The following is a 16322-nucleotide window of genomic DNA, read 5'->3' on the forward strand; positions in this document are numbered from 1 at the left end:
GATCAAAATACACGCAGCTTTCTTCGGTTTTGTTTTTCTTAACAATCTCACGTTGACATAATAAAAATAAATGCTATTCATGTATTATGTATTTCACAAGTAATTAGAATGGGTATTACCTAGCTAATTCAAACACATAACAATTTGAAAACAAACCAAATAGTTTAATAACTTTAAAGCTCTTAAATTACCAATGCAGCGACAACGTCTGTGGTAAAAATGTGTTGTACACTGAAGGGCCTAATAGCACTTAGAAACTAGGGAATCGCTGGCTAAAATTAATAGTGAATTCTAATTTTGCCAACTCTTAAGAAAATTCCCTGTACATAGGGGAACTTATATGTATTTACCAAGTAACGTACATGAATTTTGCACCTAAGACAAATTTGCAAATAATGTAAGGTATACTATGTAAATGGTGTGTTTTTCTGCAAGTACATAGGATTTCCGCTGGCAAAACAGCTATCAGCATTTCGACACGCCCACAAGAGCGGGGCGTATGCAACGTTCGTGCAGTTTGTAACCGAGTTTGGTAACCTCTACAACTGTATTGGCTTCGACTGTAGCGTCGTCCTTTTGAAACAATGCCTCGTGTAGATTTGGATCAAATTTCTGGTTGATGGGATCCAGAGGCTCCAAACCATGACGCTTGAACACCTGTAGAAGCGCGGCGCGTGTCATTGTTAGTCCCTCGTATAAGTTCTTCAGATCGGCATTGCCGTTTAGCTAAGTATTTGAACCAAAAGCATTGAGTTGGAAAGATGGGGCTATGGATATAAGCTAAATATAACATACTTTTTCCTTTGGTACTGCTTGAGTTGCATGCCCTAGTGTATCGGCTACTTCAAGTAGATCCTTGCAAAAGCTTTGTATGCCAAAGATTTTGGCATCGTTAATTTGTTTGTTTAGTCGTGTGCGCATATTCTCGCTATCAGCCAGCGCACGCTTGTATTTGTCTAGAAGTTCGCTGTTTTGTTCTTTTGCTGCCGCTAATTCTTGCGTCAGCCGCTCGACTTCCGGAGACAGCGTCTTTTTTTGTTCCGCTGCAGCGGTCTCATCACTCACTGCTTGCTGCTGCTTTTCCGTGCTATATCCGCGCAGCAATTGTGGTTGGGAGTAGCGAAGTAAGTTGCTGCGATTTGGTACAAAAAGAAAGCATGATGATAACGTGCGTCCAACTGAATATATGTAATTACGTCACAGAAAGAGACACATGCGGTACATATCAATGGGGCTTACCTCAAACGTTTTGTGCTTGCCACGGGCCGAATGTTGCTCAAGCGATTGGCTAGCATTGGCAATGTTAAAGACGCTTTTGTTGCCATTGATGTTTTCGTTTTCTTAAAAAACTATGCAACTTTTCACTGCTCTTAGAATAAAAACTTCACAGGAATAAATTTTGCCGGAGCGCTTGCTGATTAATCGAAAGCTGTTATCGATATACAAAATACCAAATTTCAATTGGTATGTTGTGCGCAGCATTGAGCTTTTTTTCAGTTTGACAGCGTTTATTCAAATTCGAGGCTAATGATCGTATCCAGGCAACTTTGACTAAATATAATGTTGAATTGTTGTTTAGTTAAAAAAAAAACAACTTACACTGAATTTCCACAAATATTGCTGCAAAGGTTTATGTTATCATCAAAAACCATATAATTAACGTGACTGGTCTTTACTTATGCGTAAAAGCAGTTTAGTTAAGGCAGTTATTGCCTTGAAGTCTTTCTAATTGTTTCACCTGCACTTGACACGCGTAAGCCGCCGGGTGAAAGCAATTAATCATACAAAAACATAAAAATATTAAACATGTAGATCTTGGGCGCAAACACGCCGAAAACTGTAGCAAATTGCTGAGGCCTGCATGTGTGCGTACACATATACGCTCATATATACATGCATACATACATACATATATGTGTACCAAAATGTATGCAGTGTCTGTTGTGAAAAATGCAAATTTTGTTCATACCCAGCAACCATAAATATAGGAAAAAGGGGCATTCTAATCTATTATTGTAAATATACATGCAAATATAACATTTTTGATTAGTATAAATAACCGAGTCGATCTGTCGCCAAGATGTCCAGGAATTCGCTTATAAAATTTTTATTTGGGATAGAACCATGTGCGTGGTATATTTAGGTAGGGTACTCTCGAATAGGGTAAGAATCGCCTTGTTTTGTAAAAGGCGTTGTACAATTGTTTGGAGTAGGAATCTTTAAAATTCAAAGTACGAAAATGTGTGCTTATTCAATAGAGTATCTTACAATATACATACATACATACATGCATACATGCATGACGCGAACAATGTATCCATGTCTGTGTATATTTACGTACGTATGTAAATACAAGTTGTATGCATGTATTGTATATATTTTAGAAGTTAAGGCATAGAATCCCATTTAGTTGAAATTGAACACTGTATCAGTGCAGTTGAAAAAACATTTGTAGTGTAAATAAAACAAATAGGTATCCTGTTTAAATGCGTGACGAGGATATACAATTAGCTTTGCAAATGGCTGCCAACTCAATATCTGTCGAGGAAGAACCTCTCGGCGCAGCAATAGCGTCACCTGAGAATTCTCCGAAGCCGCTGAGAAAAGCAGTCGTCTTTGATTTAAATGAGAGACGTAAACAATTTCGGTAAGCAAACAGAGAGCTACTTAAAAGGTACTATAAATAGTATAAGATGTACAAACTTATTTTTGACACATTGAATATTTAACGTCTAAGCATATGCACACATGCATATTTCGCTGTTATTGTTATCCAATTATTATTTTGGTTATTTAGTGCATTTTTTCTAACAATTTTTTCTACCAATTATAATTTTTAACGGCTTTTTTTTTTCGATTTCGCAACACTAATCGTTGCGTTGCTATAGCAACAACATTATTATTTCAAACCTAATTAACCAATTAAATATTTGAACTGGAATATACCAAAATCAAAACTGATTAATATAAATGGTAAAAAAATTTATTTAATAAAATTCCTAAACACATTTGGGAAACAAGCTTGCAGGCATGTGTATTTTATCAGTATTTTTCGGGTCCCAGTCTACAGTCACACTGATAGGCAAATTTATTGAAGAAGTGTTGTACGGCTAAAAAGGCTTAAAATGTCAACATTACCAAACACTCCCAAACATAACAAATCAACACCGCCTCAACATCATGCAAGCCAAGAAACCAAGGATAGCAATAGGGTCGATGGCAGCGAGTCGTCCAGTCGAGTCAGGGGCAGCAACTGGTGGTGGTAAGCTTTATCATCTGGCTATACGCGCGCAATTTGCAGTTAATATTTTATTGAAAACTCCAAGCTAACTGACACCCGGTTCGCTCATGGTATTTGTTTACCGTTCACACTGTTGCCGGTGTTTGCGCTCTGAAAGCATTTTAAGTTGCTTTGCATTACGGAATTCACATTCCCATTTCCATGGATCGTTTCACTGTTGTTGTCTGTGGTCATAATGGTCAATTTGACGGCTCAAGCTGCAGCTGCGTTAATCATTAAAAGAAAAATCAGAAATATTTTATAAACTTGAATTGATTAGGTTTTTATTGCGAAAGTTTTGTCGACTCGTGCTGTAGGCTTTGGGCTTAAATCAAACGAAAATATAAGCACCTTAAATAACTAATGAATCCTGCAAGAGATGCGATCTATGATAGCAATAAACACAACAGTGGAGGCAGCCATGCCACAGAGGTGCAGCTTAAGAGGATTCAAAATATTCTTATTTGATTTTAATTAATGACTAATTCTTTCTAGGCGTACACGCAGCTTAAACGCGCCGTCACCCTTTCAGCAGTTTGGACCATGTGGACGTATCATGAAAAACTCAGCAGTGGTAATGCAAATCCAGGATCCCGCCAGTCAACGGCTGACCTGGTACAAGCCACCACTAACTGTTCTCGTCATTAAGAAAGTAAGCGATGCTTCTGTGTTGACGCCGTTTGTGCAGCTGGTCCTTTGGCTGCTGCAGGAGAAGAATATGGTCGTCTGGGTGGAGTCTGCAGTACTAGACGATGCTCTACTCAACGAGGACGTTCAATTTCGAGCCATTCGCGACAAGCTGGTGACGTTTAAGTAAGAGTTTAGTTTTATTATCTTTTCTAATTAATATTTACATATACTCACAATGTTTTGTGCCAACACTAATAACCATTTTACTTCTTCTACCTCAGAGATGGACGGGATGATCTGACCGATAGAATTGATTTTATTGTCTGCCTTGGTGGTGATGGTACTCTGTTATATGCCTCTCTACTGTTTCAGCAATCGGTGCCGCCAGTTATGGCCTTCCATTTAGGATCTTTGGGCTTTTTGACACCTTTTCGTTTTGATAATTTTCAAGAACAACTTACCAGCGTTCTTGAGGGTCATGCGGCGCTTACATTGCGCAGTCGCCTGCGCTGTGTGATGCATCGAAGAAGCGAAAAACGACACGAGGTCAACCATGCTGTGGATGCGAATGCACCCATGTTCCCCTTGGCTGATACAATATTAGTACTGAACGAGGTGGTCATCGATCGGGGCCCATCGCCCTATTTAAGCAATATTGATCTGTTTTTGGATGGCAAGTACATTACATCAGTACAGGGCGATGGCTTAATTGTGTCCTCGCCCACGGGCAGCACAGCGTATGCGGTAGCTGCTGGTGCTTCCATGATACATCCTTCTGTGCCGGCTATTATGGTGACGCCGATTTGCCCGCATTCACTAAGTTTCCGACCAATTGTGGTGCCCGCAGGTGTTGAATTGAAAGCAAGTACTCTTAAAACCTATTGCCAAACATAACTTAATGCATGTGCTCCATAGATTTCCGTTTCACCTGAGAGTCGCAACACTTCCTGGGTAAGCTTCGATGGCCGAAATCGTCAGGAGCTCTTTCACGGTGATAGTCTGCGCGTGACAACCTCAATTTATCCAGTGCCCAGCATTTGCGCCCAAGATCAAATATCTGACTGGTTTGCCTCGCTGGCCGATGGTCTGCACTGGAATGTACGCAAGCGTCAGAAGTGTCTTGATGAACTTTCCGACTTAACGGCATCCGGATCGGAAGACACGTTCGATGAGATTGAAAATACAAAAATGTATGATGTATAGTTCGTAAGTTTAAGAATTCTCCATTGGGGATATATGTATAAGTGTGCCACGTTGAAAGCTCTCGCCGTAGTCAAACTATGCAATCGCTGCATGTATGTGTGTCGTGTAATAGTTTAACATATTGTAATTTTTTTTTGATAGTCTTAGTTGTGTAACTCGAATATTTTATTACCAATGTTGCATAGGCAATTAAAAAATAGTTTTTCTCTACCAGCTGTTGGTGTTAATACGCTAAGGCTCAGCCTCCGGCAACAAACTTAAGTAGGTCAGGTGGCCACAGAGGTTTTAGTTGAAATATATTTGTATATAAGTACTTATTACTTGTATGCATGGCCACTTGTTGGTTACATGTTGCTCACCTCGGTTTAAACTGTTTTGCACTGCCTTACCCAAGTTATTCGCAGTTCCGATAATACTCATTTAGGCTTATCGAACGTCGTTGGAAGGCTATTTGCTTAGCAAACGAAACTGAAAGTAACGCCGTTATTGCCGTTTCCAGTTTAGAAAATGTGCCCTCAGGCCGTACATGAGATGTGCGACGTGTTACATGCTTTAATTTTATTTTATTTTTTTTGCCATTGTTTCATGTTGTATGTTTATTGCTTTTGCCTTTTTTGTTAACAAATTCAAGGTGTGCGAATGAATATCAAAATGCGTATTCGTGTGATTCTGTGCTTGTGTCCGTAAGCATCGTGACAGGTGTGCGTGCTTATCTAGTTATGAAATGCATAAAATCTTGGATTATAGGTGTATGCAATAGTAGACTTCGAACGGTGCCAGAGTACGGTTGCGTGTTTGTGCGTGAATGTATAAGTTAATTGTATTTATCGTTAATTAAAGTAAAGTTTAGCAATGAATGTACGAGACATGGAGCGAGCGAGACAAATTCTTAAAGATGAAGCAGCAACGTCACCTCGCAGGACCACAGAAACAATGAAAAATACACTAGTGGGTAGTTTGCTCGACAAGCGAAATCAGTTTCGGTAAGCAACAAATATAAGTTTATTCAAAAAATAACTGAAATGAGTGTTGTAGCAGTCCAGTTATTGCGCGCAGGCTGCATTCAATTTATAACATGAACTATCGATATATCAAATAGCCCCTGAAAGCGCCTTTCAAAATGTTGAAAGGGGATACTAATAATCGAACCTTAGCATATCGAATATGTCCGTCTTATTAGTTGAAGTAATATTAGTAAAAGCTATAGTTGTCGATCTAAAAACAGCAATTGTGAATAATCGCTTTTATGTTAAAAAAACAAGGGATACTTGTCAATATGTTAAATAGTTATTTACAACAGCTTAAGAGCATCAATTTATTTCGCTGCTCTTCAATAGCTGACGACTTAATAACCGATTGTTTTTACCAATACGCTGATTGCTCGGACTTTTCTTAGTCTTGTTATACAAAGAAAGATAACAGCTTTTTCTGTTACAACCAGTGCAGCGAATGTTATGCCTTAATCGGAATTAGTTGGTTCATTCGTGAGCCAGTTAATCGAACTTATTCGAAATGATTCGATTAACTCGAGCATATACAATGGACTTCAGTTTATAAATAAATAACTGAAACTGCACCAATGAAACTTTGCTAATTACTACTGCTGCATTAATGCGAATATTCGCAAATAAGATTCGGCCACAAGCTTCATCCAGCTACGCGGGCAGGTGCAAACGCTTGTACGACAACAGCAAAAAAAGTTCACAGCATGGTTGATAAATTGAACGTTCGCAAATACATTAAAGTTGCAGAAAATATAGTGCCGTGCTAAAAACGCACTTAAATAATAATATATCGTATGCGCGCTTGATCGCCCAAAAGAAAAGTTTGGCCCGCAACCATTTGTGATTGTTAACCATGTCGTCCTATAACATCCAATGCCCAAGTCCAACGTCTAAGGCGACACCTGCACAGTCTGTGCCAGGTGCGAATGAAGAAGCAAAACCAAGGGTCTACTCCCAGTGCAGCATCTATGATGAACATGAAAATCAGCTGCTGAATGTAAACACCACACGCCAAAATCATGTCAACAATGGATCCGCATCATCTGCACCAGGGCCTGGCCTGATGTCCAATGGCACTGCAAGCGATATAGAAATGCGTTGGTGGTGGTAAGTAACAAAGTGCAGTATGTTCTCCATGTCATGTTATGTGCAAAGACACTGTTAAAGAAGCCAATTAATTAGTACCAGCACTTCTTGGTAAACACACGTTTTGGAGAAGCACCATTCAAGAAATAGCCAACCATATAGCTTGACTGAGGAAGATTATGAGAATTGAACATGACTAATAATTAGGCAAGACTCGCTGCCAATTACACCGTTGTTTACATAACATGCTTACCGTTTTTTTTTTTTACATGCCACCAGATTCCAACACCTGTTCGCTTGCTCAGTCTCTTTCTCTCTCTCGCTCTCTCTCTCTCTCTCTCTCGGTCTCCGTGATGCGTGCTCACAGTGCTCAGCTGTTGTTTACAACCTGATCGCTCGCTGGGCAGCGCTGTGCGACGCTTGGAAACGGCCGTAAACTTTTATATTGAAATCGCACAAAGATTTACAATTTAATCATCTTTTTGGTGTTTCAGTTCAGTTCAGTTATCGCTCGTTCACTGGACAGCTCGGTCGTGTTTGGTGAGGTCGGTGCGCGGCGTGCTCTCTATTTCTCTCTCTTTGCCTCTCTATCTCTCTAACTCTCTTTGAACCCTTACCAATGTTGTTGTATTTCTGTGCCGCGTATTCACTCTCTCATACTCTCTGTCGGTCGTTGGCTTTGCTTGAAGCTCGGGCTTAAAGTTTCGTGTGCTTAATACGCCATCTTATATAACATGTAATTAGATGACTTTTTTGTTAAATTGCTTTTCCAGCTTAACGTGACCTGGCATTTCCCATTGACCGCTTACACGCTTAAATGTGCCAGCCTTGCTAATCGTTAGCATGTAAGAATCGGCGAGGCCTCGATCTAGCTTATGATAACCACTTGAGTCTTGGGCTCGTCTAGTCTATTTGTTGACATTGCCTTTTGCTAACAATTGATTACTTGTTTTGTTTTCGAAACGTTTCTTTGTTAAGTAAATCGTTACAAAAATCCGTTCGTCTATTGTGACAATGGGGTGTTTTCTTTGTTCACAAGCTCGCACAAGTATATATGTACATGTATTTATTATAATTGTAATTTATCATTTTATTTGACAAACGTCTGTTAATTACTTCCTGATACTTTAATGGGACTGAACTCTTAAAACTTTCACCAAAGAAACGCCGCAGGCATGATAAAACGACTTTTTTCTACTCATTTGGTTATTTTCTAAATGTTAACCAACCTTCACAGTTGACCAAGTTATAACAATATATATCAAAGACGTGTGGATACAATATTTACGTAGTTGTTGTATTATACGGATCTCAAATAATTACACATAACGACATGTCTGTTCGTCCTTTGACACAGCCATTAAGGCTGCTGACTAATGAGGCAGTTCTCTGGCCTGCTCCTTTTTTCCCTTCTGCTCAGTTTGCGTGCTTATTGGAATTTCTATGGAAATGCAAATGCAAAGGCAATTAGTTGACGTCACAGCCGGAACTAGGAGCTGGTCGGAGATGGGTACGTAAGCAAAAACAACAACAAACTTGGCGTCAACGATTGTTGTTATTTTGTTCTATAAACCTGTTGCCAAGTAGCAAGATATAACGAATGTTTATATATGATATACCTTCGTTTAATAAACATTCGAACTTTTATAATTCATATTTCTTGACATTTCCTCGCCAATTTGAATATTCGGCACGCTGTCTGACTGACTCAACATAAAATGCGTGGTTTTTATGGCTTGAGTTAACGAAGTTTTAACACCTTTCGAAGAAGGGGGCAAGGTTAAGACTGCTCAAATTTGTTAAGCGAAAAGCCAGCGCTCAGGGTCGTCTCAAGTCGCTGGGCTAGGAGTTTACAATGCCAAGTCAATGTTAAGCTTACTTAATTAACCATTCTAGCTGAATTAGATGTTACAATGTGCTAAAAATCGAAACAATTCGTATTAAAATCTGTGGGCATTGATTTGTAACTTTCATCGCTTGCGAAGTTAACCAATTGCCACTGATCCATGGCCTGTCGTTCGGATATTGATTTGGCCACTCTGCACCAGAATCGCCTGGAAGAGCGTTGGCACTATGGACTCGCTTGGTGCGGTGCCCATGGGAGCAGTCAGCAGCAACAGTTGACCCACTACAACGAACTGCTGATCCGCCAGAGCGGCAACCAGCATCGTCAGCGCGTGTCCAAAAGCGGCAGCTATTACAAGGTATACGATGCCAATAATACAAGTGCGGCAGCCAGCAGGGTTAAGGAAAACGCAGCCAAAGACCATCAAAATAAAACTCTGGACAGATTGGATGATGATAGCAGCTATTTTACGAGCACCACGCGTCGCCGACGCTCCGGCACTTGGCCGTAAGTAACGACAAGTAATCTCAAAAGAAAAAGAAAAATACAAATTAGGCTCAAACAAAATAAGACTCTTCAGAATTCGCGTAAATAATGTGAAAACCAAAAACTTCGAGAGGCTATCAGTAAATTGTCAGTCTTGAAGAGCAAGAGGAAGAAATTTTCAAGCATTCATTGCTAGATTAAAAGTTCATAGTAATTTATAGGCTTCTCTTTTGAAGGCAATTTCGAAAGTCAAGTATAACAAACTAAAGCAAAGTGCATCGAATACAAATACCCTGCAAGAAAATAGACACAAGCTCACAACAGAAGTATCAGCATGACGGACCTGATTTTGTTATCAGCTGTTTACTTAAACCGTTTTGATGGGTTTGTTTTTAATATGTATAAGTATATACATATATAGTTAGGAACTCTTATTTGTGGTTTCGATCAATGCTTTTCAAGGGCAAGCATTTCGGTGACTGTGCCAGAAAGTATATAAATCAATATGAATTTCAAACAGAAACTGAATATGTGCATTTAAATGCGGGTTTCGTTTCAACTTAAAACCAAATCAGCGCTGGAATTGAAGAAAATTTCAATGCAGGCCTATGAAATATTTTTTGGCTACAATCTAATTAGATTTTTAGTTAACAGTCTAGATCCTAACAAACGCGAAGTCCCTGACCCTTCTGCACAGTTGTATATATATTTTTATGAATATTTATCACCTCACCTTTTTTTTTTTTGTTTTTGCGGCATTTGAAAACGTGTTTGCTAACACCTCGAAAAGCCAGACCCAGACATATGCTATGATGGCGCCGCGTGTCAATTAAAGCCGATTAATATTAAGCACCCAAACCACTTTTTGATCTGTATGCGGGCATAAGTTTTTTGTTTTGGCCACTAGCCACCAGCCACCAGCCACCAGCTACTATATTTATTAACGATTTGTTTAGAAAAACTCTAGGCATTGAATAGTCGTCCGATACCAATTAATTCATATGGTGCCAGCTTGTGCGAGGCGCAATTCATAAATAAAACACAGCCATGTCGCATATCGACAACTCAAATAAAGCCGATGGCGGGCTCCAAAGGTGCAGCGGGTCAAAAGACTTAACCTTCGATTTGCATGTGTGTCCGAACATTCACAGTTTGCTTAGCGAACCACAGAGGACAGCCCTTAATTAATACTCTAGTGAAATTGCTAGATAGATTTTTAAAAGTCAATCAGGTGCGGCTTATAGCCAGTCATGGTGCTCCGCACTGTGGTGCCGCACCTAAAATGCATTTTTACACAAATACAAAAAAAAAATAAAAATAATAATAATAATAACTAAACAAATAAAAAGTGGATACAGGTTTTGAAAAATGTGCACAAAAATAAATGCCGTTTTTCTTCTCATGATATTTACAATAACTTTATCAACGCAAACAATCAAAACGTCACACTGTGCATCGGCTCTATCAGTTTAAGGCCTGCCTTCCTACTTTTCAATTATTTCAATTAGTCTGATATTGTTTATTGGTACGCGTAGAGCTTTAATGGCCGTGGTCTGACGCGGAACTTTATAAATGTGTATGTATTGGTTGGGTACGAGAAATAGAAAGTTCAGAATGGGCGACGAATTTAAGGCAATAAACCGCAAAACAACACAGAAACAGCTACTGCCTCTATTATTGTTATAGGGAGGAAGCTGTGGAGCCGTACACAAATCTTCCATTGTGCCGTTTTGTCAGTTTGTTGACAAATGCAGGGATCATCCACAAACAATTAGCCAAGTGCCAGTGCTCTCTTACTCTCTCTCGCCTTCTCTCACTCTTACTCGCTCTCTCTCTCTCTCTCTATCTCTCTCAGTCTGTGCTCTTGGCAACGAGCGTGCAGTTCCCGTTTGTTGCGATTCAAGACTAAACGAGTTTCTCGACTGTCTGGCATCACTTCTGTAATGAAATCACAAAACCTTTACTCCCAAAAAATGTTTTGGTCAGTCAGTGATTTTGTAACCTTCGAACGATTCGCACAAAACTGCGAGTAATCACGAAATTTTCATCAAGTTTTTGTATTTTATTTAGAAGTTGACAGAAAACAAATCGTTTTATAGCTATTAGGTGGCAAAAAAGATTGCATAAATAAACGCATTGCATAATTAAATATCTTAGTCGTTGTTAACCATGCAGAATAAGAAATTGGGACTTGCGTCGTTGCGCTTTGGCCTAGTTTCTGAGCATATAAATCAAGTTCAGGGTCAAAACCTTGAGTCTTCAGAAGCCAGCACAGAGCCTGTGTCGTCGAAAACCGAGGCGCGTACTTTGAGGTTAACCTTAATTCGTTTTAAATTGTGCACATTTCTTACATATCTGTTGCAGGCGAACTCGCAGCCTGAACGCACCTTCGCCATTCCAGCAGTTTGGACCATGCGGTCGCATTATGAAGAACTCCGCTATGGTAATGCAAATACAAGATCCCGCCAGTCAGCGGCTGACCTGGTACAAGCCACCACTCACTGTCCTCGTGATTAAGAAGAAAGACTCCCAAGTGCTGCTGCCGTTCGTGCAGCTAGTCGAATGGCTGGTGCAGGAGAAAAATATGGTGGTCTGGGTAGAGTCTGCTGTGCTGGAGGACAAGTTGCTGCGCGACGATGTCAAACTGGACCAAGAGAGTGCTAAATTTCGACAGGTTCATGAGTATTACAGTGGAGTGCGTTCACGTTTTCTGGCACTGCGAGAAAAATTGGTAACCTTTAAGTAAGTACAAGTAATTAAACAAGTAACGAAGCTCTAGTCGAGAGCTACCGACTAGGGGATACACTGAACCCTCTTATCTCCGACTCTACTCAACAGCCAATACTTGAATTTCAATGAGAAAAATCGAATTAAAATAGCAGCATAGAAAACAATACAATCGCAATTGCAATGCTGTTGAAAGAACTCAATGAACAAACTCATATATGTGTGTGCGTGTACATGTATTCAGAAATTATTTCAATTTGCGCTAGCTGCCGCAAAACCGCAAAGCACAGTTTCTTTACCGATCTTGATGAAATTTTCAACAGTTGATCTTATTGTACTCTTAAATATTTGTGTAGTCCCAAAGAGTCAATTGATTTTAAATTGTGGGATAAATTGGTGCGCAATATAAATTGGTTTATTTACTTGATTTATAGCTATAAAATGAAAGATACTTGATATATGTATATATATACTATTCTAGATTGTCAAGTTTGGTGGGTCTAGCTCCTATTGTTCAGTAAATTTCTGATATCCTTTCATTCGTACATACGGGCGGGAGGACAAACAGACGGACATGGCTGGATCAACTCGGCTATTGATGCTGATCAAGAATATATATACTTGATGTGTGGTCGGAGATGCTTCCTTCTGCGTGTCTGTGACATACATTTTCACAAGTACAATATAACCCTTTTACCAATGTTGAATGGGTTCAGGGTATCAAAATAGTTGTAGCAGAAGTGATATCTTCATTTGATAACTATGATAACGATCATGTTTCTTTTATTTTTATTTTGCGACTAACAGAGATGGGCGCGACGATCTCACCGATCGAATTGATTTTATCGTCTGCCTTGGAGGCGATGGAACGCTCCTGTATGCTTCACAGCTGTTTCAACAATCGGTGCCACCAGTTATGGCATTCTATCTCGGCTCGCTGGGTTTTCTGACTCCCTTTCAGTGTGATAACTTTCAGGATCAAGTGACCAATGTGCTGGAAGGTCATGCTGCGCTTACGTTACGCAGTCGACTGCGTTGTTCAATTCATCGCAAGGGCGAACGGCACAGGGATTCTCTGCAGCAAGTAAGCAATAATCTGCTGAAGCCTAGTCTGCGACTGCACAATTACAGTGCAGTGGGTGACCCGACATTCAGCAACAACAACTGCAGTTCATATTCAGGACAGTCGTCTGCCAACAACAGTATTCTTGTATTGAACGAGGTGGTCATTAATCGGGGACCGTCGCCTTATTTGAGCAACATTGATATATTCTTAGATGGAAAATACATTACATCCGTGCAGGGCGATGGATTGATTGTGTCAACGCCAACGGGCAGTACAGCTTATGCGGCAGCCGCTGGCGCCTCTATGATACATCCATCTGTGCCAGCCATATTGGTGACACCCATTTGTCCCCATTCACTAAGTTTTAGGCCAATTGTTGTGCCAGCTGGTGTTGAACTGAAGGTGAATTGATATTTTATTGAATATGCTTTAGTTGAGCCTAAATTGTTGTTTGCCCTAGATATCAATATCTCCGGACAGCAGGAACACATCTCGCGTATCTTTTGATGGACGAAATGATCAGGAGTTGAATCATGGTGATAGCCTGCGAGTGACAACTTCTATATACCCGGTCCCAAGCATTTGCGCACAGGATCAAATATCCGATTGGTTCGACTCACTGGCGGAGGGTCTGCATTGGAATGTGCGTAAACGTCAAAAGTGTCTTGACGAACTTTCGGATTTGACAGCGTCCGGTTCGGAGGACACGCTCGATGAGTTTGACAATCTTAAAATCCAAGATTCGTAGTGCTCCAACCGCAATCCAGCTGTTTGCAATTCTTTAAGTGCCCAAATGTAGTGGTTTAGTATATAGAGTTTGATCGTGTACAATTTGTAAACATTTAAAGTTTCTAGCTAGAAAAATACTCCGTTCTATTGTACAAAATATATTTGGTTGAGTTTAACGTTATTTTTTTCTATTTTAAACTAGGCAAATTATTATTTCTTGAGAACAAATCAGTTTAAGTGTAGGTCTTAAGATCAAATTCACGCAAAGTGCTGCGAAAATGTTAAAACTGTGTGTGTATATTTTGTACTAGTAATAAATTATTTTATTTACTAAAACCAAATTCACCTAACTTTCATCTCTAATTGAAGAATGTTATATTGAAATTTATAATCTCATTAAGTTAGCACATACTAAATCCCTCGCTCTAAAACTCGTGGAGTGTATCTATGTCCATTAATTGGTGTAAAATTTAGAAATAAAGATACAATCAAGCAAATTAAGCCTTTCCAACTAGACACAACAACAACGTAAAGCACTTAAACTTACAGAACCCTCAAAGTAAATGCATTGGGACATTGCGTAACTGGAAGATTAATTACTTTCGTACATACATATGTAGAAAATCACATTAAGTTGCAAAAGCTGCGAACTTCTCAAGAGTAAACCTATAATAAAAATGTTTAAAACGAATATCTGAAAAATGATTCACTTACAATTCCTTCACTTAAAGAGCCTGCAAAGTACCCAAAGAATTTAATACAGCTGGATAGATAAAAATAATAAAAGGGCAATCGAAGCCATAAATGTTAGCGCAATCATTTCATGGCTTGTGCGGATGTGAGTGAGCATTGAGTTATTTTCTCTCCTTTATAACGCTTAATAATAGACGCCAACCGCAGACCCTACTATGTCAGCTGCATTTCCGAGTCCGAGCAACAAGTTGGTCGAACGACCGCAGCGACGCGCAGCATCCTTCCGTTTCAGCATCGCATATCTGACTGGCTAGGATAGGAATATTGCGTGTTATCCGGCATTTACGATTGGCGGAGCTAGCTTCAATGACACGCCCACGTATTTTCATTGCGCAGGCCTCAAACTGAACATGCGTCATGGGCTGGACAGCTAATTTTATTATGCGTATTTTAATGTAAGGCTTTCTTCTCCAATATATAGTATTTCGTAATGGTTACATAAATTATAAATATGTGTGACCGTGGCAGGCGACATCTGCCTGTTAAACGCACGGATTGGAGATCGACGCTCAGCCAAAGCCGTAAATGATACAAAGCTGCAATTTTTACAATGTGACCTTTGACCGTCCTGCTATGATGAAGAAACTCTAGAGAGAAACAGATCCCGCTAAGAACATTTCGAAGGATGGAAAATAATACCCTTATTATTACCAATTTATATACACATGGCGGTTAATTTGAATATACGAATATTTTGACCTCCACGTCTAAAGCTCTTTTTTACATAGATAAATTCAAAATAAGTTTTAATTCCGTCGGATTAAGAACTCAACTATTTCCGCCCATGTTGGACTTTTGGTGCCTTCAAGCCGTAACCTTTGACCCTCCTTTATCATTCAAGAGTAGTGGATTTTGCGAAAAGTGTGAAATACCATCAGATGAATTTTCGACAAGATCTTTAAAAATGATTTTAAAGCGGATCAGATGATAAATAAATTAAATTAAAAATTAAAATTCTGAAATTTAAATAAATTTATGGAAATTTATGTAGGGCTTATAAAAATCTTTGGAACAAGGAAGTTTGAATTCTGCGAAATGTGTGAAGCACCACTCAAATGCATTTTTATAAAGATCTGTGGAAAGGAATTTAAGCCCGTAATATAACTCCCCAAGCCTTTGAACCGCATTTAAACCAAGGAGAAATGGATTTTCTTAAAAGTGTTAAAGACCCCTGAAATTGATTTGAACAAAGATCTGTGAAAATGAGTTGAAGGCTGATTGGATGGAAAAGAGAAAGTTTCACACGATTTGTCCATACGTGAGGGTGATATTTTTGAAAATCCCTTCTTCCATGGGACAAATATAGGGAACGTTTCAGCTCTTAGCCCTTGCGTGATGTACACTTTTTATTATCAGTTTTAGTATTAAATAATATTATTGTTTAGTGTAGAATTAAAACGTATATATATTCTTGCCTTTTAAATATTTTTATCAAAAATTCGTTGGTAAATATGATTATTAACTTAAAAATAGGCTGCCATAGTACTGAGTACAGAGAGAACTATCACAAAG

At 39.2% G+C, this 16322-nt stretch overlaps 3 protein-coding genes and 1 long non-coding RNA gene across 9 annotated transcripts; 2 read left to right on the forward strand and 2 right to left on the reverse strand.

Moving 5' to 3' along the window:
• Positions 1-143: 143 nt before the first annotated feature.
• Roe1 (grpE protein homolog, mitochondrial Roe1) lies at positions 144-1529 on the reverse strand. Its single transcript, XM_002058847.4, has 3 exons — positions 1240-1529; positions 796-1132; positions 144-726 (listed from the first exon to the last, which is right to left on the reverse strand). Exons 1-3 carry the CDS (start codon positions 1323-1325, stop codon positions 466-468), a joined length of 684 nt encoding a protein of 227 aa, XP_002058883.2. The 5' UTR covers positions 1326-1529; the 3' UTR covers positions 144-465.
• Positions 1530-2465: 936 nt separating this feature from the next.
• Nadk1b (NAD kinase 1b) lies at positions 2466-5323 on the forward strand. Of its 3 annotated transcripts, none has more exons than XM_070210446.1 (4): positions 2466-2647; positions 3776-4093; positions 4192-4771; positions 4826-5323. In XM_070210446.1, the coding sequence occupies exons 1-4, from the start codon at positions 2487-2489 to the stop codon at positions 5111-5113; spliced, it is 1347 nt and encodes a 448-aa protein (XP_070066547.1). In that variant the 5' UTR covers positions 2466-2486; the 3' UTR covers positions 5114-5323. The 3 variants fall into 3 exon arrangements, with proteins under 3 accessions (XP_070066547.1, XP_070066548.1, XP_070066549.1); XM_070210447.1 differs by lacking the exon at positions 2466-2647 and adding an exon at positions 3066-3262; XM_070210448.1 differs by lacking the exon at positions 2466-2647 and adding an exon at positions 3572-3712.
• Positions 3938-11592, reverse strand: LOC26531761 (uncharacterized). The gene is made up of 4 exons (XR_001449746.3): positions 11538-11592; positions 10269-11473; positions 4145-9575; positions 3938-4079 (listed from the first exon to the last, which is right to left on the reverse strand). It is a non-coding gene; the product is annotated as an uncharacterized lncRNA (long non-coding RNA).
• Positions 6971-14554, forward strand: LOC6635331 (NAD kinase 1a). Of its 4 annotated transcripts, none has more exons than XM_015169204.3 (4): positions 6971-7224; positions 11900-12277; positions 13070-13730; positions 13789-14554. In XM_015169204.3, the coding sequence occupies exons 1-4, from the start codon at positions 6971-6973 to the stop codon at positions 14074-14076; spliced, it is 1581 nt and encodes a 526-aa protein (XP_015024690.1). In that variant the 3' UTR covers positions 14077-14554. The 4 variants fall into 4 exon arrangements, with proteins under 4 accessions (XP_015024690.1, XP_015024688.1, XP_015024689.1 ...); XM_015169202.3 differs by lacking the exon at positions 6971-7224 and adding an exon at positions 9210-9556; XM_015169203.3 differs by lacking the exon at positions 6971-7224 and adding an exon at positions 10974-11111.
• Positions 14555-16322: the final 1768 nt, after the last annotated feature.

The sequence above is a fragment of the Drosophila virilis genome, chromosome 5 (genome assembly GCF_030788295.1).
Source record: "Drosophila virilis strain 15010-1051.87 chromosome 5, Dvir_AGI_RSII-ME, whole genome shotgun sequence".
Lineage (NCBI taxonomy): Eukaryota > Metazoa > Arthropoda > Insecta > Diptera > Drosophilidae > Drosophila > Drosophila virilis.